At 41.1% G+C, this 27314-nt stretch overlaps 1 protein-coding gene across 1 annotated transcript; it reads left to right on the top strand.

Annotated features, from left to right (window-relative positions):
- NDE1 (nudE neurodevelopment protein 1) lies at positions 1-27314 on the top strand. The gene is made up of 9 exons (XM_088474245.1): positions 1-140; positions 3405-3535; positions 4970-5123; positions 14757-14905; positions 16578-16714; positions 17239-17418; positions 18376-18467; positions 22494-22642; positions 25668-27314. The coding sequence occupies exons 2-9, from the start codon at positions 3450-3452 to the stop codon at positions 25759-25761; spliced, it is 1041 nt and encodes a 346-aa protein (XP_088330371.1). The 5' UTR covers positions 1-140; positions 3405-3449; the 3' UTR covers positions 25762-27314.

The raw sequence follows: 27314 nt of genomic DNA, 5'->3' as shown, positions 1-27314 counted from the left end.
GGGGTGCGGGAAAGTTTGAGTTTGATTCTGGGCTTTGGTGAGTGAGGTTCGGGGAACCGTTCGGGGATTGCGGCTGCTCTGCGGATCCGTGTCCGGGGTGTTGGCTGCCCGGTACTGAGGGCGCGGCGGGGGGAGGAGAGGTAAGCGGGTGAGAGACGGAGCGAGACTGGTATTTCCGCTCATCCGTCCGACTGCTTCCTTATTTATTGCCATGGTACCTGTGTGACATCTCCCCGGCCGGCCATCTCCTGCCCTTCTTCCTGTACACTGTGGCAGCGGTGCACGGCCTGCACCTTGCTCTCACCTTATACACACCCAGTACATACATGGCATATAGCTACCAATACTATACACACAATGCATACTGTAGTCAGCCATACTGTACAGCACAGTGCTCCTCACTGTAACCTTCTACACACCCAGTACATACATGGTATATAGCTACCTACCAATACTATACACACAATGCATACTGTAGTCAGCCATACTGTACAGCACAGTGCTCCTCACTGTAGCCTTCTACACACCCAGTACATACATGGTATATAGCTACCTACCAATACTATACACACAATGCATACTGTAGTCAGCCATACAGTACAGCACAGTGCCCCTCACTGTAACCTTCTACACACCCAGTACATACATGGTATATAGCTACCTACCAATACTATACACACAATGCATACTGTAGTCAGCCATACTGTACAGCACAGTGCTCCTCACTGTAGCCTTCTACACACCCAGTACATACATGGTATATAGCTACCTACCAATACTATACACACAATGCATACTGTAGTCAGCCATACAGTACAGCACAGTGCCCCTCACTGTAACCTTCTACACACCCAGTACATACATGGTATATAGCTACCTACCAATACTATACACACAATGCATACTGTATTCAGCCATACTGTACAGCACAGTGCTCCTCACTGTAACCTTCTACACACCCAGTACATACATGGTACATAGCTACCTACCAATACTATACACACAATGCATACTGTATTCAGCCATACTGTACAGCACAGTGCTCCTCACTGTAACCTTCTACACACCCAGTCCATACATGGTATATAGCTATTACCAATACTATACACACAATGCATACTGTAGTCAGCCATACTGTACAGCACAGTGCTCCTCACTGTAGCCTTCTACACACCCAGTACATACATGGTATATAGCTACCAATACTATATACATGCATGCTATAGTCAGTGATCCTATACGGCACAGTTCTCCTCACTGTAACCTTATTATACACTGATCATATGCATGATATATTGTCCCCAGCACTATAAATGCACTGCACCTGTAATCTGTGATACTATACAGTGTGGTGCCATTACTGTAGGCCCCTACATGATATCAGTGTTCTCCCCAGAATTTTTTTCCAGCCAGGTGGCATCAAGAAGTAGCTGGGGGGCCTTTACAATACAATAATAAAACGTTTTAAATCTTGACCTTCTATTGATTTAAACTTGAGCTAATTGAGGTGGGGGAGAGTACCGGGCAGTAAGTTTTGGGATGCGGCGCATTGGGGCAGGGGGAAGTGCCGGGCGGTAACTGTTTCTTTCTGGGCATTGCGCCCGCAACAAAATCTTGGGAGAATACTGCGATATTGTTAACGATTTGGCAGATTCTGACGCATAAGAAAGACAAATCGTGCAGTATGTATGCACTACATTGTGCAGTGCGCGCTCCCGTGCGGTCGTAAGTCGCATCGTCTGAACTTTTGTACATGCAATCCAATCAGGCGATGCAGCTGACTACCCCATGCAGCGCTATGTGGCAGGGGCCGGCATATCGGGTGGTAGGTCACTGGATTGTCCATTGTGTACGGACCACCTGAAATGACAGCCTGTTGGTGGGGGGGGTTGTGTGTCGCATCACTGGGTACACACGTCATTTAGTGTGTACCAAGCTTAACTGTTATACAGTGGTTCCATTACTGTAACTGCAAACATTGTATGTTGTCACTAATACTGTATAGCACAGTGACATTACTGTAAATGTATGCACCCTGAGCACATGCATGATGTCACTAATTCTATACAGCACAGTGCCGTTACTGTAACTATACAGCACAGTGCCATTACTGTACCTACAGTATACATGTATCAAGCAGTGGAGAAGTGGGGCAGTTATAGAAGTTGTCCATGGCAACCAATCAGCTTCTACCTATCAAGTTATAGAATGTCCTTGATGATTAACTCAAAGCTGATTAGTTGCCATGGGCAACATCTCCACTGGTCCACTTCTACACTCTTTTCACTGCTTGGTATATCTCCCCCACTGTATGCTATTGTCCCTAGTGCTATACAGTACAGTGCTCCTCACTGTAACCTTATATACCCTGAGTACATGCAAGACCTTTGCGGCTTGTCTTGATTTTTAAGTACCATAATTCCCAGAGGAGGCACCAGACACAATAAAATTTTGTATCAATCACTAAACCCCTCCCCCCGAAGGTGGCCATCAATATTGCTGGTAGGGTTTTAGTTTGCAGAATAGGTGATTTGGTACTGGGAGGTGACCACTAAAGTTTAATTTATGTGGATTTTTTTTTTTTTCTTAAGTTTTATACGCACCCATCCATGATTATTATGCTGGGTGCACACTGACAGATATATCACCCGTTCCATTGTACGGACGATATATCTTTAGTGAATCAGTGGGTGTGTACAGACAATAGGTCAGCGAACAACGTCGTTCAAACATATCACGTACTGCAGCATAGCCGATGCCTATGTATCTTGCAGATATAGTGGCACATCTGGCTGTCTGTACAAGCGACAGACCGATCGCCCCTAAACTTTCTTCAGGGACCAGGCAGTGACTGACATCTCAACTGGGCGGGCATATTTAAATGCCCGCCCAGTTGTAATGTCAGCACAGACACATCGGACGAACGAATAGTAATTGTGTATGTACTTACCAATCGTTTAGATAGGTTGGCCAATTGTATACCTGGCTATAGTAAATAAATAGCTTTTTGCCGCTCTGATACTACACACAGCTGTGTTATGGTCTCTACATTGGATACCATTTTATACATCTCTATCATCGCACAATACATGTCCCTGATGATATAAAGTGTGTCTGAAAATCAGACTAAAGCCAGAAGGGAAAGGGGTATGCAGTAGAAGTTGTAAAATGCCATGTACGAGCCAAGTTATCTGAAAGTATAAAATGCATTAAATTCTTTTGACCAATCTAACCTATTATTGTGACGCACTGGTTGGTAATGATTGCTGTAATAAACTAGAACTATATAATAATATGGTTGTAGTAACTGACACTGTTTGTTTAGTACTATTGTTGTAAATTTACTGGTGTTACATTTATTTATGATTTATGCACTAAATTGGTTTAAAACTTGACCTTTACAGAATTTGTGATTTTACCTTTATGAAAGTGCTAATGGAACTGTCACTATGGATGATCTAGAACGAAACACCTTTGCTTCTGAGGAGGAAGAGATACTTTATTGGAAAAGTTTGGCTACAAACTATGAGAAATGGTATGTATCTTGGTAACAGTTACTCCACTATATACATTATGGAGGCCTTGAAGACCGTGGTAGGATAGGCTTACGATGCCACCCTGCCAGGGGAGTTTTATTTTTTTAGTCCAAGGTTCTGCATTTTATCATTAATAACCACTCCCACTGTTAAGCTGCATATACACTAGACGATAAATTGGACGATCTCGTCTTCGTTTATCGCGTTCAATATCGTCCAGCGTACCAAGATATCGTTAACGATGTCTCTCATCGCCCGTTCTTGCAGGGCCACCTGGCAATATCATCAGGTTGTGCAAGTTCAGGGATGAGGGATGGTGCCGTCACTGAATGATATCATTAATTATATCATTTAGTGTGTATGCTCAATATTGAAACGCTTAACGATATCGCACATGGAGCATATAATTAAGTGTGTATGAGCCTTTACTCGCCAACTATAAATGCCGTTGTACACCACCATGGTGATCTCTGTTGTATTAGATAAGTCTTTGCCACCCCCAGCTTTAGGTTGTTGGGTTTAAAATGGGAGACTTATATCTGTAGGTCCCTGTATTTCAGCAGCAATAAGCATCTTCAATGGGTAGAGCAGAAACCTCAAGAATAGTAATGTTTATTGCTCATAAAGGCTCTTTAAAGAACTGTACACATCATAGAAAGGCAGTCTCGCACACCTGCTCTTGCACTTTGCATGGTGCTCTCTTCGTATAGTTTGTATACACAGGGTGACATAGGGAAATCCAGTACCTTTAATCATGCATATAAATCAAGCCAAACTTGTTCACACATTTTACACTGTACTGCATGAGTGAGTGGGCATTTAATCTCCCATTCAAACTACTACTTATCCTTCAGTCCCTGGTACCACCTGTAAGCTGAATACAGCTCTAGAAGTATATGATCCCGACCTTGGAACAGCAATTGCAGCTGAAGGTTTTTGAGCTCAGCTGTGCTGACTTGCTCCTTGGGTACTCAATGGGGGTAGTGCACTGGCAAGGTTGATTAGAAACTTGCCGGTTCTGCAGGATAGTGGTCCAGTGCTACCGCTCTTGGCTCACCGCATTGGGGAGCCAGATTCATATACAGCAGGTCCCCTTTTGTATCCTCTGCTATAACCCTGTTCCAGTGAACCTGGCAATTATGCTACTGTTAGTGGGGAGCTCCCAGTGCTCATATTCCAAGGTGAAAGTAACCGAGCACTACTGGGGTCCATCCACAGTGGAGTGCCAAGGTACATACAATTTTTAAGACTTATTAAGAATTTAATATTTTCAAATAGCAGCATAAGTAATCAGACTGCTGACCCCGGATTTAAAATCTTAATTTAACGTATAAGGTGCCAACATTGAGTTAAAACTTGGCCTGCAGCCCCTGAGTGAGAAGGGGGCCCCAGCTACAGCTGGTTTGTGAAACTAACACTGTTTTCTGTACCAGTGCCAGGGAAGCCCAGGAAGAACTGAATGAGTTTCAAGAGGCCAGTCGGGAATATGAAGCTGAGCTAGAGACACAACTTCATCAGACTGAGGGCAGGAACAGAGAACTCCTCTTAGAAAATAACCGTTTACGTATGGATCTTGAGTCCATAAAGGTAATGGACAGACCTCTATTTAATTTTGTAAAATTTTACAAGTAAACTGACATTTTATTAATTCCTTTTTATTTCCCAATACCATTGTACAGCTGACCACACTTTGTTATATTGGCAGTGTATCAGAGTACTTTTCGTCTAAAATGAGTTGCGAAATAAGTAGATCAAAATCGACAATATATTTATGAAGTTGTTGGTAAATGTGGCTGAAAGGTGACTGCTATTTGTCTTTGCTGTCATCTTCTGGATTCTCTAACAAGCTTCAGTGAGGCCAGCAGATATCTGGTGTTCAGCCTGTGCCCTGAGTGCTGGATTGGGTCAAGTCTGGATACTGATTTAGGGGCTCTGTCCATGTGAACACAGCACAAGAATTACTGGGGATATTTGTTTATTGCCCAGGAATCTTATTTGCACACTATGAAGCTTTTGGATTTAAATTATGCGTCTCTATACCACTTGTTTGCAGAGTTCTGCTGCAATACATTTGTATGAATCAAAAGGCACATATTTCTAAAGCTGCATACACACACAACGATGTTAGTAACCAACGATTTTAGTGAATGATTTTCGTCCAGGTTTTCCCTCGAAAAGTGAACGAAAATCATTTTATAAAAATCGTTGGTTACTAAATTAATGAACGATTTTTTAATCATGAATACAGTGAATGGACATCGTTCATCGTACATTCTGTACAACATGAACGATTTTCTGAACGAAAATCGTTTGTTGGACAGTCGGAATAAACTACAAACGTGAACGCACATGAACGATTATCATTCATCGTTCATCTTAAAAAGATGAACGATTTTATAAACTATTTAACGATAACTACGTCATTATAGTAAAATCGTTGTGTGTACCACCTTAAATGTTGGACTAGTGTGTTTCTCTACAATGCTAAACTGGTTTTCCTGTTAGAAGCTGAGCAATTTGAATGCATCTGGCCACAAGGTCCTGATTTCCATGCTGCTTTAATATCCCTTACTGCTGACCAATATACATTTGATGTTGTACATAGACTCTCAATTGATATAATGTCTTGCAAAAAAAAAAAAAAAATCTTGTAAATTTGTCATAATAGTCATTAGCAGATAAAAAAATACTCTTAGGAATAAAATAACATTTTCTGTACCACTAAATAGGTCTTAAAGTGAAGTCATTTTCTGTGTCTTGCTACGAAGCATATAGTGTGAGGCTTCAGAAATGTGTCCTCACAAGACAGTACTGTGAACAGTGGTTCCATTGAGGGGAGCACCAGATGGCACTAAACGATAACATGGCCTCACTTGTCTATCTCCCGCTCATTATAATCCTTGTTACAGAGAACTAAAAACCGTGAGCTAGTTATGTGTTCTTATCTAAAGCTCTTAGCACTTTGCAGTTAATTACATTAATGAATTGGCTTGGCACAAGCAAACCATCATGACAGTTTATTTTCTCTTAAGTAGTCCTAAGGATAGTTGGGTGTAGGTTTGTGGTTGAGTATCGCAGATCAAATGTACATTTTCCTCAGTGCCACATGTCATCACAAATAAATGCTGCTTTATATAAGTATGGTCATTCTAAATATTGTCCACTGAACAGATTGTTTTTTGTGGTCACTTTGGATGCAATATTTGCTTTCTGCCCAAACCTATCCCCTCCTGTGCTAATGTTTCTATGCCAGGACAGCAACAATATTAAGATTATAAGCAATAACTGTCGTGTTTGCCAGGTCTTAGTATGGCAGCTGGTAGAGTTGATTAATTGATTAATAACTTTACAGGTCAAGGATATATTAGGTATACATTAAAAGTGTGTGTGTATATGTGTGTGTGTATATATATCTATATATATATCTATATATCTTTTTTTTTTTAAATGTACAAGGGTTTGTGGTACCTTCAATAATTCTGTTTTACATACAATCTCTGTATTTATATAGAAGTTCTTATTTGTCAAATTCTACTTGTTTTTGTACTGAGGAAAGTATCATACTTTTGTCATTGAATAGCGCTTAAGGAGAGTTTGCGTTAACCCACATATGAGACATGACCTTGTTAGCAAACGGATAAAGTTTTTAGGCAGGTGTGGAAAAAATGCTGCAAAGTAAGAATGCTTTCAAAAATAGAAGTGCTAATTGTTTATTTGTCTCAATTAACAAAATGCAAAGTGAATGAACAGAAGGGAAATCTAAATCGAATCAATATTTGGTCAGGATTATGACCGCATCCCATTCCAAACATCTTTGAGAACTAACCACAGATCTTCTGTGGATGTAGGCTTGCTCAAATCCTTCTGTCTCCATGTAATCCCAGACAGGCTCGATAATGATGAGATCAGGGCTCTGTTCCAGGACTCCTTGTTCTTGTTTACGCTGAAGATAGTTCTTAATGACGTTGGCTGTATGTTTGAGGTTGTTGCCCTGCTGCGGAATAAATTTGGAGCCAATCAGACACCTCCCTGATGGTATTGCATGGTTGATAAGTACCTGCCTGCATTTCTCAGCATTGAGGACACCATTATTCCTGTGTATAGGAAACGGTCCTAGACTGCACACCCTGAATATATATAATGGGAGGTGCTACCTGTTGAGACTATTAATGCAGGCACAGAAAAAGACAAATCACAGGTGCACAACTCCAAATTAAAAAATTTTTTTTGCACATTTTAACACTTTTACTGTTTTTGTTTATTATATTTGTATTTTCACTTCTCCATCCTATATATGCAGCCGTAGCTGCTCTTACCTATCTTACTGTATACTTCACCTTTCTCTTTAGAGCGATGCCCTGGAGTGGCTCGGCTGAGCTGGTTTGGGGGATGTCCTGGATTTGAACCCTAGTATGTTAGGGACCTACCCTACAGAGGTTACGAGGATATGGTGGGTAGGCCCATAACCTTGGCCATGATTATGCTAAAAACCTCTATTGATTGCTAAATTTTATTGCATAATGTATTTATCTAAAATTGGTAATTTGGAGTTGTGCAGCTGTGATTTGTCTGTTTCTGTGCCACCATTATTCCTGACCAAGTCCCCAACTCCATTTGCTGAAATGCAGCCCCAAACTTGCAAGGAACCTCCACCATTCTTTACTGTTGCCTGCACACTCATTATTGTACCGCTCTCCAGCCCTTCGGCGGACAAACTGCCTTCTGTTACGGCCAAATATGTCAAATTTTGATTAATCAGTACAGAGCACCAGCTGCTGTTTTTCTGCATCCCAGTTCCTATGTTTTTGTGCATAGTTGAGTTGCTTGGCATTGTTTCCACGTTGAAGGTATGGCTTTTTGGTCACAATTCTTCCATGAAGGCCGCTTCTGGCCAGACTTTTCCAAACAGTAGATGGGTGTACCTGGGTGCCTCTGGTTTCTGCCAGTTCTGAGCTGATGGCACTGCTGGACATCTTTCCGATGTTGAAGGGAAGTAAGCATGATGTGTCTTTCATCTGATGCACTTAGTTTCCCTGGCTGACCACTGCGTTTATGGTCCTCAGCACTGCCCATTTATTTGTGCTTCTTCAAAAGAGGTTGAACAGCACATCTTGAAACCCAGTCTGCTTTGAAATCTTTTCCTGGGAGAGAACCTGCTGATACAGTGTAACTACCTTGTGTCTTGTTGCTGTGCTCAGTCTTGCCATGGTGACATGAAACTGTCTTCCACAACATCACCTTTTTGAAGCAGAGTTTGGCTGTTCCTCACCCAGTTTTAAGCCTCTTTCACAGCTACTTCTGTTTCAGTTAATGACTGTGTATCAGCCTATATATGAAAATGATGATCATTATCACCTGTTTGGTGTGATTGGTTAATAATTCACCTGGCTATAATCCTACAAAATCCCTGATTTTTGTGCAAGTGTTCCTAGAAGAATTTAAGCTGTTTTGAAGGCAAAGGGTGGTCACACCAAATATTGATTTTGATTTCTCTTCTGTTCAATAACTTTGCATTTTGTTAATTGATAAAAATAAACTATTAACACTTCTATTTTTGACAGCACTCTTACTTTGCAGCATTTTTCTCCACACCTGCCTAAAACATTTGCACAAGTTCTATATATATATATATATATAATACACACACACACACACACACACACACACACACACACACACACACAATAAATAACATCCATTCTCTATACTCTCGTATCAGTATGTAGTATAACCAGCACACATATGGTAAATGCAAAAAAAGTACTGTTTTTATTATGCCATGTTTAGGTGAAAAGGGGGAACAAGCCATCCAATGAAACAATGCATAGCACAAGTAACTTATCTGGAGTCAAAAAGGATTCAAGTGGAGCAAAGCTCAAACACCCTGGACCTCTATATTTGAATGCAGTAAACAGAGCAAATCCCGACAACTGCAGCAGTCCTTTTTCAAGGGACTGCTGCAGTATTAGTTAGCACAAGGGCGGCTAATACCCCTCTAAGCATAATGCCCAACAACCACACTCGCCTGTGTGAGACGCGTGACTGTGTCATCGTCAGCTCCCGTGGCTAAGACACTCAGACGCCGTCCCAGCAAGCTAGCAGTCCTATCAGCAACCACACGCCGCGCCGGAAGTGGCAGCGGTGGTAGAAACCGAAAGGATGCTCCACATTGCCAAAGGACCGCGCCAGTTGTGTCGCCTGTGGAAGTGACAAAGTAGCGTCAGCTTCTGTTGCTAGGCAACTAGGGTGCCATCCAAATGGGTGAGCACTCCCGTCAGTTACACCACGCCGCGTCAATTGTCAATTCCAGACGGAGATGTCTAAAAAACCTACTGATGGGAACACTCTCTTGGCAGCAACCAGTTTCCATCTCCTCAAAAAGGGCCTCCCTTTTTCACAATTAATATGTGTGGCCAGAATAACTGAAGACAGCATCATGTTACCGCAGGCATTGGAAAAGATAGTATGATATAGATATAAAGTAGTAGATACAGGCGCCTAACACTATATTGCTGAAAATAGGTAGTCACCGCAGTACCACCCTTAGATACTGAATAATAGCAAATAACATAGGTTGTGGCGACTATATATACGCACGGTGCTATGATGTAGAAGAGATAGACAGACAGACCACATATATGCTTCAATAATTTGTATACAAAGTGTATGAAAAAATGGTATGCATGTATGATATCCTTTTGTGATATTCAATATAGAATTACCAGAAGTCCCACTTTTGAGGGCCCGTAGATTTTAAAGGTGGAGATTTTCCGGATAACCTCACGTCAACTCCTCGTCAGGGGGTTTTCTTTAGTGTGAGTTTCACAGGTCAGATGATCCTGCCACCAGATGCCAATGCGTTTCAAGAGCTGCACTCTCTTCCTCAAGGCTGTGGAAAAGATAGGACAACATTTCATGGATAGAGGATATGACCCCAAAGAGGTTCAGAATACCATCCAGAGATGTCACAATTTAAAAAAAGATCTACGGATTCCTCAACAGGATGATAATCTGGATAGTTTAATTTTCTCTAGTACCTATTCCATTTCTTCTGGGGCCATTAAACAAGCCACCATCCTTAGACATTGACACATTGTGCAAACTGATCCTATTTTGAAAGAGTTCTGCAGAAATAATTTTTCTGCTACAAAAGAAGTCTGAATCTAAAGGATCAGTTGTTTCTGATGTAAGGGACCCGCTCGTGAGCGGCAGTACGCTCGCAAGCGGGTCGATGTTCCCCCACTGCGCATGCGCACGACGGAGGGAGCTCCGCGTGCGCATGCGCGAGACTCGGCGAGCGACGGGCTATCCATCGCTCCGGGTCTCGCACCAAAGAGGGCGTGCTGTCGATGTTGATTGACAGCATGCCCCCTTTGGTGGGCGTGCCTACCAGACGGAGGCGTTCCCATGGGAACGCCTACCGTCTCAAGCCGGCCTCACTGACATCACTAGTGATGTCAGTGGGAGTGATTTTGGCTCTGATAGAGCCAAAATCACTCCAGGGCTTACGGCAGCGAGACCCTACCGCAGGGTCTCCGTCGCAAGCCCGATGGTCGCGATGGTCAAGACCATGGCGACCATCATCATGGACGCTCGCATATGCTGTGGGTGGTCACCCACAGCTATGCGAGCGTCCATGAGGACGCTCCAAAAAAAGGTAGGAGGGCCCTGATTCAGAGCGAGCGCTCTGGTCAGAGCGTTCAGCTCTGAATCAGGCCCTGAGTCCCAAAGTCTTTACCAACAACTCCTGGTTGAAATCTTCTAATGGAGCATTCAAATGCACTGGCTGTGTCACTTGTTGATTTATGACCACTGGGAATGGAAATAAATTTCAACTTAAACATCGCATGAATTGCGAAACCAGATTTGTCTACGTAATATGTCCTTGCAAAAAGCTCTGTCGGAAAGACCATAGGGATGGTCAAAGAACGTATCGCTATGCATAGATCCTCCTTTAGAAAAGCGTTCTTCAAATTGGAGTCTTGGATCCCACCGATAGCTAGACATTTTGCTACAGGTGGACACACTTTGAAAGATTTTCCCTTCATGCCAATTGATCATGTGCTTCCTTTTAAAGAGGGGCAGGGACATACCTAATTTGCTGCTTCAGAGAGAGTTGGTGGATTCATTTACTTGGAACTAATGGGTCCACATGGGCTGAATGAGGAATTTACCTTCTCCGTTTTTGGGTTGACTTATCTCACACCAATTATGCTAATAGTTAACATCTTTAGTTCTATGCTGCCTGTTACTATCAAGCTTTATCTTTGTTATATTTAGTTGGATAAAAATGTTTTTCTTGCTTGTTCCAGATGTTGGTCTCAGTCTTAGTCCTCCTAGTCAGTTTCCGGATCTCGTGATTCAACATGACATTTTTAGAAGACCCATTATCATCAGTATGAGGTTTCAATAGGCATTAGATAATATGTAGAAAATTTAGCCTTATACTGTTATTTATTGTTCAAACATGTCAGAATGTGGCACTCTAATATTGGTCACATTTTAACTGTTTTGTGTTATTTTTTTTATTTTTTTATCATTTGTGTTCAAGTATCGCTATTGATATTTTGTGTATTCTTATTGGTCTGCTTGTATTCCTGTTGCGCCCACCAACACGAGCTGCTGGACGTGTTGTTGGGGTTTGGGAGAGTATGGGTTGATTAATGAGCACCTCATGTTGTTATATATGCTTTTTTAATTTTTTTGTATTGCTTATGAACTCTGTGGGTTCCTAGCGCCGATGCCATTTTTCACTCTGCGTGGTGTAACTGACGGGAGTGCTCACCCTTTTGGAGGCACCCGAGTTGCCTAGCAACGGAAGCTGACGCTACTTCGTCACTTCTGGCGGCGGCACAACTGCCGCTGTTCTCTGGCAATGTGGACCGTCCTTTCGGTTCCTACCGCCACTACCTCTTCCAGAGCGGCGTGTGGTTGCTGACAGGGCTGCTAGCTTGCTGGGACGGTGTCAAGGTCCAGGGTGTTTGAGCTTTGCTCCACTTGAATCCTTTTTGACTCCAGATAAGTTATTTGTGCTATGCATTGTCATTGAGTGGCTTGTTCCCCTTTTTCACCTAAACATGGTGTAATAAAAACAATACTTTTTTGCATTTACCATACGTGTGCTGGTTATACTACATACAGATACGAGAGTATAGAGGATGAATGGTATTATATAATTTTGTCTTCAACCTGGCACCTACTATTTATTCAAGATACTTTTAGTGGTGTGTGCGATTTCTATGTGTGTGTGTGTGTGTGTGTAAATTATTCTCAAAACCAAATGCCTTTTATCTTGTGCTAATATCAATCACCCAAAGCTGCACCTCTAGATAAAACCCCCATCAGCTAGGGTCAACTATAATACAATATCAGAGGGCGCTAATATTCAGATTTCAAATATCCTCCGTAGATGTTGCTTGAATCCCCACGACAATCTTTCTAAAACATTTGTTGTTCCAAATTTTATTACCTTTCACCAGAATTCACCCAACACAGAATGCCAATAGGCTGCATCAGTATAAGAAAAATGTTTTTTTATTCCATATTAAGAACATGCTTACAATCATACAGAATGACAAAGTACCCCCAATTGACAGAGGAGATTATGGATATTTCCCGCCACCACCCTTATGGGTACGAGCTCAGGATGGCAGGTTTTTTCCACTTTACATGAGGACACTGCGCCAAACACAACCCTACGTGTTTTATCCAATAGGACTTTTTCAGGGGCAAATACATTGTAGCAGTGAATAAAAATACATTCACAGTAAGGAGTATTCTAAAATCCCTGTAGTCAAATCCAAGACCAAATCGGTGCTGCTGGATAAGCAATTGGAAGAGACCAAGAGTGTCCAGGTGAGGATTACCCAAGAATTGGTTCTCAAACTGCCTAAAAACCAAGTAACTGATCCACCATGTGTGTCATCCAGAATGAGCTGATTCTCCAAAAATGTTCTGTTTCGGGTCTACTAAAGGGGGGAAATATGCCACCTTGTAATGACCTGTTCAGTCTATATTAGACTGGGGAAGAAGCCGCTAAATCTCTCAAATCATACTCTGCTTCCAAAATGTTTTAATATTTGAGTAATCTCAAAAGCAATGCTTACTGGTACATGTCACTACTTGCTAGGAAATAAACTGTCTGCACTCTGCTGTTCAGCCCAGAGTGACAGGATCACTTGCCAAGTTAAGCCCACATTGGGTGACCAAATTCAATTAGTTCCATTTGACAATGATCTTACTGCATTTTCCAACGTGTTCTATAATCTGTTCAGATTGGACAATTACTGTGCTCGTTGTGGGACCACAGAGGTATTGGGGATCATCCCCACTGAGTGCTTTGGGGATGTAATTGGCTGGTAGTAAATTCATAGACTGCATTTTCATGAATGTTGGTGTATTACCATCAGTACAGTTATTTATGTATCAAATAAATGCTCCGTATTGTACTGCTCAAGATTTGGGGGGGGTGTATCCGGGCCAAAGATCTACAGCAAAAAGGTAGACCATGTCTTGATAGTCACCAGATGTTAGACAGGCAATAGTTCGACAGGGACAAAAGGTTGACACACTTAAGGTCGACATGAAAATGGTCGAAACATATTTTATTTTATTTTTTTATTTTTTTTGTTAGGGTCAGGCACCTACCCCGACTGTTAGGGTTAGGCACCAATGGGAGGGTTAGGGTGAAGATTAGGGATAGGAAAAAAATAGTGTATCGACCATTTGCATGGCGACCATATGCATGTCAACCTTTTGCTCCTGTTGACAATTTGTACCAGTCGATATTCTTACGTCAACCTTTTAGTGTGTTGACATTGTCCCTGTCGACCTTTTGCCTGTCTAACATCTGGTGTCTATCTAGACATTGTCTACCTTTTTACTGAAGATCTTTCAATCCATAACCGATTTAGGGACCTCATACTGCCATTACACATACCCTATTCCTGTATTATCAGATACAGCTGCACAAAAATCACCTAACAAAGCTGCTAAAGTTTGCAGTAAACAAAATATTTTAGGAAGCATAGCTGTAATTTAGGAAATCCTGCATTTTCCATGGAAGCTGAGCACTACTTGAATTCTAGTGTTCATTGCTCCTAGTATCTGGCTGCTTGTTGGTTTCCCTGTTTTGAGTTCTGCTTTTGCTTGGAGTCAGTCCATACAGAAATGTTTGATTTCATTTAGTTTTTGTGTTCTCCTTTTTCTCTCACTGATTAGGAGAAATATGAAGAACAACATGCCGGCAGCTACATACAGATCTCCACACTGGAAAGTGATCTTTCTCAGACCAAAGCTGTCCAAAACCAACTGCAGAAATATATTCGAGAACTGGAGCAAGCCAACGATGACTTGGAAAGGACGAAGAGGTCAGTAACTTTTACACTGTGGTTACAAAAGTAAAATGATTTGACCGTATTTAATCTTGATGTCTCACCATCGTCATAAGCAGCCAGTGAACCAGAAGCAGAAAAATGTATTTGCTTTAGGCAACACTTGCAATCCTCATGAGTCTTTTTAAATAAACTTTACCACAAAGTTGTAGTTCTCCTCTTTCCTTTTAACAAAAAAAAATATTTGACACTAGAATTTTATACACAATAGATTCTTCTACTATGTAACAGCTATTACCTTCCCACGGGGAGTATGCAGCAGATTAAATGAAAGGTCCCCTGACACTGTTTTATATGTATCACTGTCTCTGTGGCTTTGTCCACATAAACATGAATAACCCACGCTATTGTCTTTAGTTTGCCCTACAGATTAAATCTTTTTTGTGTGGTTTAATGGTGTCTTGGAAACTATATGCACATTTTAGTGGTCATCAGCAGTCAGTCATGCCAGTATTCATTTAGAGAAACTGCAGATGAAATGTTTGTCTGATACCTAATAGGAGCACATATAGGTTGGTTGAAGCACTGCGATATAGAATCATCACATATGTCCTGTTTATCATTTTTAAAAGTGCTTTAAACTTAAAAGAACAAAAAAAAAGTATCCACTACACAGAGGGAACATATACTAGAACGTGTGTGATGCTATTCTCCACAGACTTTATGGCAGTGTATGTATGTACATGCGCCACCTCTTTGCCTGCTTTGTTATATTGTCTGGCCACACTGCTAATAGTGTCATGTCTTGAGCCTGTTCATGAAGTCATACTTGCTAACTGGCTGTGGCCCTAGAAATACTGGAGTATGATATACAGGTCTGACCTCATACACTTGCTGTAATCGCGCCAAACAGGCATGCTACGACCTGTGCAATTCGGATTGTGTCTTAGATATAAAAGTGTTGCATATCAAATTAAGCAATGCAGTCCCGTGAAGCAGTTTGTCACATCCGTTTGCGACTAAGACGCATTTTGTGGCGAAAGAAATTCTACAATGTTCAGTGCTGCTCACTCAGGTATGTAGTGCTGCACGGTGTATTGAGGCTCGGTGTATGAGGACACCTCTGTATAACAGGGGTTCCTTAACTCAATCCTCAAGGCACCCCTGCAGGTTTTAAGAATATTCATGCTTGAGTACAGATGGTAAAGTCAAATTGATTGAGGTACTAATTAAGGCACCAGTGTTCAAGCATGGATATCCTAAAAACTTGAACTGTTAAGATGCCTTGAGGACCGAGTTTAGGAACTGCTGATATATAAGATTGACAGGTGGGCTATGGAAAAGAATAATGGGATTATGGTGAAGCAACAAATTGCATGGCAGGCTGCACAATGACTAGGTAAGGAGACTGAATCCCGACGCCGGAAGACCGGCAGCAGTGAAGATACTGACTGGATTTAGGGAAGTATAACCAACCCAAGTAATTGGGATGTAATAAAAATAAAAGCAATAGCTCTCTGCCATCTCCTGTTCAGGACAAAACCCAAGGAAGGAGCAGGAGAGTTATAGGAAGGAGTTGTTAATTTTTGCTCTTTCCTGTCTTCCGGACTTGTGAACCAGTGCATGTGCTTTTCCGTATTGCTACACTTAATCTGGCTAGTTTAGTCTTTGATGTACTCCTAGGGAGTTAACTATCTACTTTAAACAGATCTACCATCACGTCATTGGAGGATTTTGAGCAGCGTTTAAATCAGGCCATAGAAAGAAACGCATTCCTTGAAAGCGAGCTTGATGAGAAGGAAAATCATCTTGAATGTATCCAGAGGTTGAAAGATGAAACACGAGGTAAGATGATATCCTAGAGATGCACGTTTGGAATGGGAAACCGTTCTATGTAACTTGGATGACCAGTATTACATTTTTGTGTGTGTGTAAGGTGCCTTAAGGATTTTAAAGCTTACTTAAACTGCTAGGGAGTTTCATCTAAGAAAGATAGCAATGATTACAGCCTGCCATGAGCTAACAAAAAAAAGCTCCGTTAAACACCTTAACGAAATAGGTTTACAATTTTATCCTTTCATTTTTATAGCGTGCACTGTTAAAAGTTCCAACAATTTGAAGAAGATTTCTAAGTTTTAATTTAAAAACTGATTATATATATATATATATATTTATTTATTTATTTATATTTACATTACACACATTTTTATTATAAAATATTTGGAAGATGGGGAAGCACTCCTAAGCCCCCCAACTAACTGAACCTAGAAGATGGCTAACAGTGAATAGTTTTCTATTCCTAAAACTCTTCATAATCCTATTCTCACTCTGCATTTCATTACCTGAAACTTGTATTTTGTGGATTGTAGACCTAAGACAAGAGCTAGCAGTTCAGCATAAGCAGGAGAAAGTGAAACCTGTAACAAATGACAGCCCAGAAGCTGAACGCATAGACACAGACGTCCAAGCTTCTCTCTCTCTCCCATCAACACCTGTCGGCCACCGAGGGTCTACATCTGGATTAAGCTTGCCAGCACAACTCAGAACATGTAAGTAGACCATTATTGAATGACCTGAATCAGCGTGACTATTGACATACTATGGCTGTGCTGGGATGGGACGGCACTGCCTGCGTTTCCAGAAAAGTCATGTCTACCATGTTTTCTGGGAGTGCCAAGGCCACTGCCTGCATCTTCCAAAGCAGATTTACTGGCCTCGCAAATGGGCAGGAGGCGGCCATTCTGAGTAAGCTTAGGCTTACTCAGATGGCCGATGCTGCAAACAGATGGTTGTGATGTTGATCCAATCCTTTCGCATGCATTGGTTCAGATATGCCGGCAGGAGGAGTCTTGCACAGCAGCTGCATCTAAAGACTCAACTACTTAGCTACTGTGTCTATCTCTGAATCAGGCCCTATGAGTAGCACTTCACATAGGATTTTGGGCGACTGTTCAGTGCTAATTTGTTCTTATTACTTGGGAGTCTGGTGATAACTTAGTTGGAGGGCTAGGGACAACACTGTGCACAATAAGTAAATGTCCCCTTTATACCTAAAGGGCCAAAATATGCTGTCTTTAAACAACGTTGCACAGACTGCAGGTGTTTTCCGTAGGATTGGAGGGTTAAGCGCTACTCTTTCCACTCTTTGAGGAACTTAAACTGTAAATCTTCTTACTGTATTACTGCCGGCTTAATATTACTTAAATTGCTACTAAAATGTAATCTTACCTCTTTATTTTTAAGCTGGTTTAATTGTTTCACAGTTGTTTCCTATATACTGTGACCTTGGGCATTAAACACTGGCTGGAGCATTTCCCGCTAACAAATTCTTGTTTCACGTTGTTGTGCTCAGAAGTGTCGGCTGTTATGTTCTATAGTTGACCTGAAGCTAAAATGAAGGGCCTCCAACTGACATAGTGACGATGGTGCATTTTGCTCCAAAATATGCACCTGCAGAACTAAAATAAGTTTGTTTAATCTTGGCTGTTTTCTGGGTTTCATTTTAGGTGTGGATGAAGGGTACAGCGGCACACCATTAATGCCCTCCGCGCGGATATCTGCATTGAACATAGTAGGGGATCTTCTTAAAAAAGTTGGGGTAAGAATTGTTATCCGTAACGTGATGTGAAATGATATGGCCTAATACAGTCTTCCTTAAATCTCTCGTGACATTATTATTATTATTATTATTATTATTTTCTTTTTTAAATCTGCTTCATATACTGATTTATGGCTTATTTGTGATTTAAAAAAATAAAATAAAAAAGACTGCGCCCTTGCTTTATTCCTATATGTATGTATGCCTGCCTTACCAAGCATGCCATGAGTTGAGTGACGGACATTTTTACAGGGATAAAATGTTTTAAAACCTGGTACACTCTGGAAATTCGGTATATATTGGCTTCTGATTTTTTACTGCAAACCTCAGCTTTTGTGGGGTTTCCATGTATCAAATCCTTTCCAAAAATTACTTTTCTTCTTCAGGGTCCATAGGGTTCTACAGGGAGACATTGTGGTGTAGGTGGGACCTGGAGGATCGGACACTAACAGCAAAGCTTTTAAATTCCGGGATGCCCCGGTCCTTCCCTCTATACCCCGTCACTTCAGTTTCGTTGGTGTCCGGCAGGAGCTGGACCACCATTACAACGGGGCTGCATTAAGCAGCTCAAGATTTTATTTTATGATTTAATTTATTTCTATGTTATTTGAAGCCTGTGCTAGCTACTCCCGGCGGGGCTCCGAGGGGGACTAGCTAGCAGGCTCCTCGGACCCCAGACTACAGCCTGGAATTCAGGGGACAGGTAAGGCGGAACCCATTCACGGGGACCCGCATTGTTGCCCAGTCTTGCCGCTGGTCTCAGGAGACTGACTGTAGGCGCTGATGTGGACACTGGTGCGCCCACGACTTCAGTAGACCACCAGGGCAAATGTAAGGAGGCCAGGGAACCCGGTGGTTAATGTCAGCAAGGGGAGAAGGCGCTCTCCCTGTAGCCCCTCCCCCAATCCAGGGCGCAATTCCACTGCAGTCTTGGTGTTCCCTGTGCTGCTCCTCCCTCACCCTCCACCCGCCCAGACACGTACGGCAGCCATTTTCTGCAAGTAGGTCTCCAGGGACGCTGGGTCCAGTCTGCCTGTATACCTGTCTCAAGGACCAGGTCATGCAGCGCTGTATCCAACCAGCCACTGTGGTCTGTGTAGTTGATTTTAGTGCCCATTGTAAACATGTAATGTTTTTCAGCGTTTGTATATGACTTTTGCTAGCGCTAATCTCTACTTTCTATGCTGTACAGTTTATACCTTTCCCTTTATACTACTATACACTGACATACTGAGGAATAGAGGGGGTTCCTTGTACCTCACACTTCCCAGATACTTGAGTGCTATCAAATACTTTATAATGCGGTTGCACGCTTCACTGTGCAATATTATCCAGGGTGCTCACTGCACTGTTTCATACTGTGTATATTGTTCTTGTGGCTATGGCTGGCAGAGGAAAGAATAACAAGCAGCCTGATACTGCTCCTCCTACTCTGGTGTCTTGCAAGTCTTGTTCTGCGGCTTAGCCACAGTGGACCTCATTCAGGATGTTCTCTGTATTAATTGTTACACAGGCCCATCAGCCCCGGTGTCTCTTCATCAGGTCCCACTCTGGGCTGCCTTTTCACAAATGCTGGCAAAACTTGCGGACCAAGTAGCGGTCCCCGTGGTAGCTCCCCCTATGGGACGGCCACAGCAGGTACTGCCTGCAAATACTTTGCCTTCCCCATGGGTAGATTTACTGTCTACCTCAGTACAGAGTTTGGCTAATATGCTACGATTTTTCAGCAAATGCTGCAAAAAAAAAAAGCATTCACCTACTAAATGTACTATGATATATCTTCCCAATCCACACAGTTATCTGATTCATCATCTGGGGAGTCAGAAGATGATCTCTCTCTCACACTCTTGTGAGAGCTGTTAAAACTATTCTACAAATAGAAGAGGATGAACTCGTTCCTAAGAAAAAATCCGCACTTTTTAAGCGACCGAGTTTCCTCACTCTGACCAGCTATCTGATCACATGAGTGAAGCTTGGAATATGCCTGGTAAAATGTTTCAAATTCCAAAACCATGCAGTCTCTTTTACCCTCTTCCAGCTACTGATTGTACTAAATGGGAAGTTCCCCTAGCAGTGGATTCTCATGTAACACGTCTGGTTAAAAATGCCACCTTACCAGTTCATACTGCAACCTCCTTTAAGGAGATTACAGATTAGAGTTATAGAAGCTTGTCATAAAGCTATATACTCTCTTACAGGAGCTATTATTTGTCCTGCTAGGGCTATGGCCTGGGTGGCAAAAGCCATTGAGAGTTGGGCAGAGGCCCTAGAAGAGACTTTTCCCCCCCTGATGCTTTGAGGGAACAGCTGTCCTACATATCTCATGTTACAGTTGCAGCCTCCTACTTAGGTGAAGCGGCTATGGATATGGCTCTCCTGGCCTCCAGGATATCTGCCACTTCGGTAGTAGCACACAGTATTTTTTGGCTGCGTTCCTGGAAAACTGATTCAGAATCAAAGCTGACTCTAGAGTCTCTGTTTTATGCAGGAGACATCCTATTTGGTCCAGAATTGGATAAAATTGTGACTACTTTGGCGGCTAACAAGACTGCGTCCTGCGCTCTGCATGCAATGCAAAGCCTCGGACGTCATCCTTTGGCCCTCAAGGAAAAGCCAAGGGTCAGTCTTTTCCACGACAGCAGACCTCAACCAAGGCCTCCAAGCCTAGGGCCAAACAGGCCTGGGCTGCTAGACGTCCACCTGCCAAGTCTGAGGACAAGCCTACAGCCTGAAGGGGCGGGCCTCTCCATGGGGGCTCCCAGGGTGAGAGGCAGACTTCTTCAATTTGCCCAGGTTTGGCATCAAACCACGTCAGAATCCTGGGTAAGGGAAGTGTTCTCCAGTGCCCTCTCATTCCTGAGGCGACCCCACCCCCAGCAGTTCTTTTGCACAGGACCTCCATCGGACCCAACCAAGGCTCTGCTGCTTCAAAAAGCCATTCAGTTCTTACTGAATTCAGGAGTAATAATTTGGGTCCCTTCCTTACAACGGGGAAAGGGCTATTAATCTACCCTTTTCTTAGTTCAGAAGCCCAATAAGTCTCATCGGCCTATCCTCAACCTCAAATCTCTGAACAAGTTTGTCAGGTTGCCCAGGTTTCCTATGGAAACCCTCCGTTCTCTGTGGACCCTATGGACTTTGAAGAAAGAGTTAACGAAGGTAAGTTTTACCATAACACTCCTGTTTTTCCTATTGATTTACACTGCTTTTAATGGGGTACCTTGAGGACCACATTTGGGAACCTGCTGTATACCAACATTCCAGGTTTTAGTGATCCATGGTTGAGCACAGGTGGTTAAATCTAATTGACTGAGGTACTAATTAGGTCACCTGTGGTCAAGCATGGATAGCCTTAAAACCTGGACTGTTGGGGAGCCTTAAGGACCCAGTTTGTCTGATACACAACATAGGTTCTCAAACTCTGTCCTCAGGACCCCACATAGTTCATGTTCTCCAGGTCTCCTCACGTAATCACAAGTTGCATATTAAAAGCTCCACAGGTGGAGCCAATTATTTGTCATTGAGTAATAAGTACACCTGTTCACCTGCTGGGTGACCTCTGAAATATGTCAGTGAGTAATAAGTACACCTGTGCACAGTATATAGTTTGCTATGTGTATGATGATAATGAACAGGGAGGTTTTATAATTCATGCATAAAACCCTCTCCTGTAACTATCTTACTATATCTAATATTCCTGATTGGTCTCTAGGACAAGCATTGTTTCATGTTTTTACTTAATGCTATGGTGGTTGTTGCTTTTTATGTACATCATAGTCGCTGAGAGCATTTTCCTAGTTCTATGATTGAGAAACTGCATTTTTTTTTTCATTGATTTTTTTTCAGCATAGAGTTGGGATTTTCTTTATCACTCAGGTTACCTGTATAGAAATTGGTTGTTTATAGTTTCCAGGGGAAGCCTAAGAAAATGGATGCTCTCTTGATATGGCTGCATTAGAATATTTGAGACACTAGTTCTAAATACATTTCAACTTGTGACTGATTATTTAAATCTTCTCTTCACAGGCTTTGGAGTCCAAGCTAGCATTTTGCAGGAATTTTGTTTCTGAACAGTCCCCGAATAGACTGGTATCTCCCTTGTCTGCCCGTATGAACAAGACAAGAGAAGGCAATGAAAACAGGCTCAGTATGCCCATGTCACCAGTGGAAAAAGGGTAAGTCATTTGCAAATATATATATATACATACACACCATGTTATGTAAATATGTAAAGTTTTCATGTCAAGCCTTTGCACATCACTGCTTTTAAGAAAAGGGGAGGAAAATCCCAAGCACTAGACTCAGCAACAATATGACATAATAAGGTTGTGTCCTCAATAAGTTAGTAACCCCTGAATGTTGGGTAATAAGTGTCAAAATGTGGAGGTGCCCCCCTGACAGTTAAGGGATCTAATAATAGAAAAAGCCATAAGAGAGAGGAGGTACTCATGTTTTGTGGGCACTCTTCACCGAAATAAAATTTAACTTTTTTTTTTTAAAGACACAATGACCCATAAGTAAACTCACATTTGTTAAAATCAATTAAATAATCCAATACGTGATCATGTAGTGGCAAAAAATTCAAATTTCTGAATTATAATCTTTATGAGAACATATACTTAAGTTCGGCAGTCACAGTAGTCCTAATAAATTAATTCTGAAAATTAATGAGCATAATCTGTATAATAAACAGTGTGTCAGTTGTGGCAGGGGTTATTTCGCCCAAATTCTCAGTTAATAGCAACAAATGTATCAATATTCTAATTCTGAGAAGAGTTTAATAAAAAGCACCAAAATTACATCAAAAGCCACATCACTGCCTTTGTCATCTCTATTTTAATCTGCCACCATTGTTTGTGTAAATACAGTAGATACCATTTCTTTTAATGAGCTTAATGCTGCCCATCCACTTAACGATGCGGGGGACGACGGCACGATTACGATGCCGTCGTCTCCCGTGAGGTGAACTGCATACACTGAACGTTCAGACGTTCAGTGTATGCAGATCAATCATCTCCGAACATGGCAACCTGACGGCGGTCGTCAGGTTGACCGTCATGTTCGGGCGATGATTGATGTTAAAAACGACCAGCGGGCGCGCGCATCGCTGGTCGTTTTTAACCTTCTACTGCCCGATTTGCGGGCGATTTATCAAGCGATGGAGCGATAACGACCGTCATCGCTCCATCGTTAGGTTTATTCGCCTAGTGGATGGGCAGCTTATGTTCCTTACACCAGTGGTTCCCATGCTTTCTTGAATCATGGCGCCTTAGGGTGCTGTAAAAAATATACTGATAATCTAAGTTCTAAAGTTCCTATTTGTGAAATTCTGAAAAAATTATTCAATTAAGTAAATCGCGCTTACATGTCATCCTTAGGTTGTTATATATTGGTGGATGGGGCTGTGCTTGTCCACATATATTCTATTGATAACAAGCAATAATGTCCAACAATGGCGCATCCACAAGTGTCCACCAGTTACACAAGTTCTAGTACACAGATATTCCACTTGGTTCTTTATCCTTTCTTTTTCCTTTTTAAATTTTAAAGTGGCTTCTGTTCCCGATTGTTAACCTCCAGAAGATCGATCATATCTCAAAGAGAAAAATGGATAGAAATACATGGCATAATACCGTTTTCTATCCAAAGAAAGATTTATTCACACAAACTCATATTTTAACAAGATAAAATAGGCCATATATCACCATATCCCAGGTGTATAGAAAAGGGCTCAGTCTTTAGACAAACTTCTTTCCTAGATGCTTCTATATTGGTTCTATATTGGAGTGGATATCCACAAGTCCCGGAAACTAGTTCCTCCACGCCTGGTCAGATAGGTGTCTTCACTGATGTTGCCCCAAAATCCTCAGCTTATGTCCTATTACTAGCAGCCAACAGAACTGCGTTTTTTCTATGTCATTAACCATAAATAATTTGATTTGGTCCTGGTTCTTCAACCCGTGGTATCTCTGCAAGTGCCCTTTGCCACCCTAGGGTGCCACGTAACCCAGTCTGGAAAACAACGGTCTTGCTCAATCAGATAGTTGTGTACTTACCACTAATAATTTTGTTTGGGTAATACCAGGAAAGGACCAAATTTATTCCAGCTACCAGTAGGCAGCATATACCTTGAGTTCCCCTCCACCAGACGGAGCTTCCCCATACCATCCATACAAATATAAACCTTGTTCTCACCTGTTAGTAAGATGGTAGTAAAATATTCCCGAATATTTTTTTATTTTTTTTATTTCACATTGTTTGGTGGAAATTTTACTTTGGATAATTGATTTATCCACAGTGCTTGTTTCCTATTACATTTACTGAAGATGCTTGAGAAATACTCTGAAATGAGGCACATTAGTATGAACAATTAGATTTTTATTATGTGATATTGTGTTATATATGTAATATATTCTATTTATTTATAAAATTGTGCTTCATTGGTGAATAGTCACTTCTGGCCCCTCCCTTTGTGCAGCTTTTCTATTTTATTTATTTATTATTATTTTTTTGTGGTTCTAGTGTTGGCTTGGCAAATTTCCTGTTATCTGCTGCAGGAAGGTGCATTTATATGATTACTAATTATAAGTATAAGCCCATTTTTAGATTTATCCCACAGTGTAAGATTTTCTTTATAATGTGGCATATTTTTATCTGATTGTATAGCTTCCACAGTGTCCTGCAACTGTCATGACCACTATAGTCACATGGCACATTATGTAGTGTGCAGAGAGGCTTTAGAACACCCCTCTGAGCTTAGCCTGTTTTTAGTTCACTGTAACATCCTCCCCTTCTGCCATCACATGAATTGCTGAGTGAGAAACAGTCAGTGTATCTGACAGCATGCCAGGGTGATTTGCAGAGGTCTTGAAAAAGAATGAAGGGTCAACACTGCAAATATTGCCTTTTTTGCATAAACTTAATGTAATTGTCAATAAAAGCCTTTGACACTAATGAAATGCTTGTAATTTTACTTCAGTATACCATAGTAACATCTGACAAAAAGGTCTAAAAATACTGAAGCCGCAAACCTTGTGAAAACCAATACGTCATTCTCAAAACTTTTGGTAATTGCCGTAGAAAATGGTTATTTTTAATGTTATATTTTTTTGGTTGTTTTTTTGGGGTGGGGGTTTAACTATGATATATAATTTTGTTCATTTTTTTATGTTTAACATTTCTCTTACTATATTTCCCCAGGTTAATTAAACGACTGGAGTATGGATCAGTGCCTCAAAATATACCTGTGCAGGGGATGCACTCACCTCAAGGTGTAGTCAAGATGATCCTGTAGGACGTTTAGCGACTATAAACTTTTAACTTATTGATTTTAGTAGCATTTTAATCGGATCAGGGAAGAAACTTGCATAGGAGAAGTAAGGAGGATCTCACTAGTCAGTAATAATGTTCGGCTCACAATTAAAGGGACCAGTAATGGTGATCATGCACTGTAGTTGTTTCAACTGATTTCCATTCACTTTGTGGTGTTTTTATAGCTGGTCCTTATTTTCAAGATGGAGTTAAGTATCTTATCTCCTAATAAGTATTTTATGTATGCGCACATAAGTGATGGGCTCGTCTACTAAAGTAAATTGTATTCATGGAACTGTGTGCACACATTTGTAAAATCATATGAAATAGAAAAATGATCTAATACAATATATTTGGTACATATTTAGTTGTAACTGTTGGAGAAAGAAAATCACCCAAGCCATCATGTCTGTAGTGGACTGTAAAATAGGCCCATAACAAGATCTCGTTAGCAGGAAATCCACTGAGTAGAGTAGATTTAATTTTTTTTTAAAATTTTGCCTTTTCTATTGTGCCTGAACAAAACTAATCTTAGACTCTGCTCTATGACGCCTACTTGAGCTGTACAGTTTGCAATGTTTTAGTAATACAGCTTTGCACAAGATATGTGATATTTGTTTAGAATCTTTAGCTGGTTTCTAACACTATCTGCATAGGACTGAAGGCCGCCTTCTCCAGCATGTCTGTTGACATTTCCTTTTTAAGTAAAGCACATGTATGCACACATTCTATGTTCACTGCTGCTTGGCTGTTAATTTAGGGCATATTTAGATCAATGCTACAGCTAAAAGTTTCCAGCAGGTTCCATTTCACATGTTAAGGCCATCTCTTACAGAGCTGAAGGGCTAATTATGCACCAATATTTTTGAATAAGTGGTCAAATCTTTCACTTTTTTTTTTTTTTTTTTTAATTCACTGTTAGCAAAACACTATTTGTTTTCAACATTTCCCTGAGTTATAATCTAAAACTGTGCATATAATGGTCATGAATTAATGAAGGCCCCTAAGATTTACATCTCGTATAACTTTAGTCGGTATAATAATGTCTGTATTTTGTTTTGCCTCTGTAATTAATTACATTTAAATGTTAATTCCCAATCAGCTTTTAAAACTCAAACCTCTGTAGTCCTCCGTTTTTGTTTCTGGACGAGTTCTTCAAAAAAAAAAACAACCTTGCCGTTAATCAAGCACAATGAAAAACCTTTTTCTTTCTACCGACTGACCGTGGCTTTTACAAATCAGATCCAGTTCAGTTAACAAACTATTTTACTCCAGGTGATTTCATCATGGCAGAATGCATTATAACATTTTCTAATGTATAGGTAGAAATCCATTGCATTGAGAAAGATGCTTCCAAGTAAAGAGAACAGTCAATTGTTGTAATTAAAACTTTATTTGTATTTACTTTATTTGTAACTTTATTTTTTGGACTGCTGTAAATAGTTTTCTCCTATGAAACAAATGCAAAAATAAAGAAGGCAGCTCATGTCAACAATGCAACCATACCCCTACCCAATATGTGGATCTTCTACTCAA

Source organism: Taudactylus pleione, unplaced genomic scaffold, assembly GCF_031769625.1.
Source record: "Taudactylus pleione unplaced genomic scaffold, aTauple2 ptg000149l, whole genome shotgun sequence".
NCBI lineage: Eukaryota > Metazoa > Chordata > Amphibia > Anura > Myobatrachidae > Taudactylus > Taudactylus pleione.
Note: the sequence above shows the minus strand (reverse complement) of the source record. Positions and strands in the feature narration are given on the sequence as shown.

Bases quoted from the DNA above. Each gene is read 5' to 3' on its own strand.
- NDE1 (XM_088474245.1), top strand. From the start codon at position 3,450: ATGGATGATCTAGAACGAAACACCTTTGCTTCTGAGGAGGAAGAGATA. The intron at 14,906-16,577 runs GTCAGTAACTTT...TACTTTAAACAG, and splicing joins GACTTGGAAAGGACGAAGAG to ATCTACCATCACGTCATTGG. The intron at 16,715-17,238 runs GTAAGATGATAT...TGTGGATTGTAG, and splicing joins GTTGAAAGATGAAACACGAG to ACCTAAGACAAGAGCTAGCA.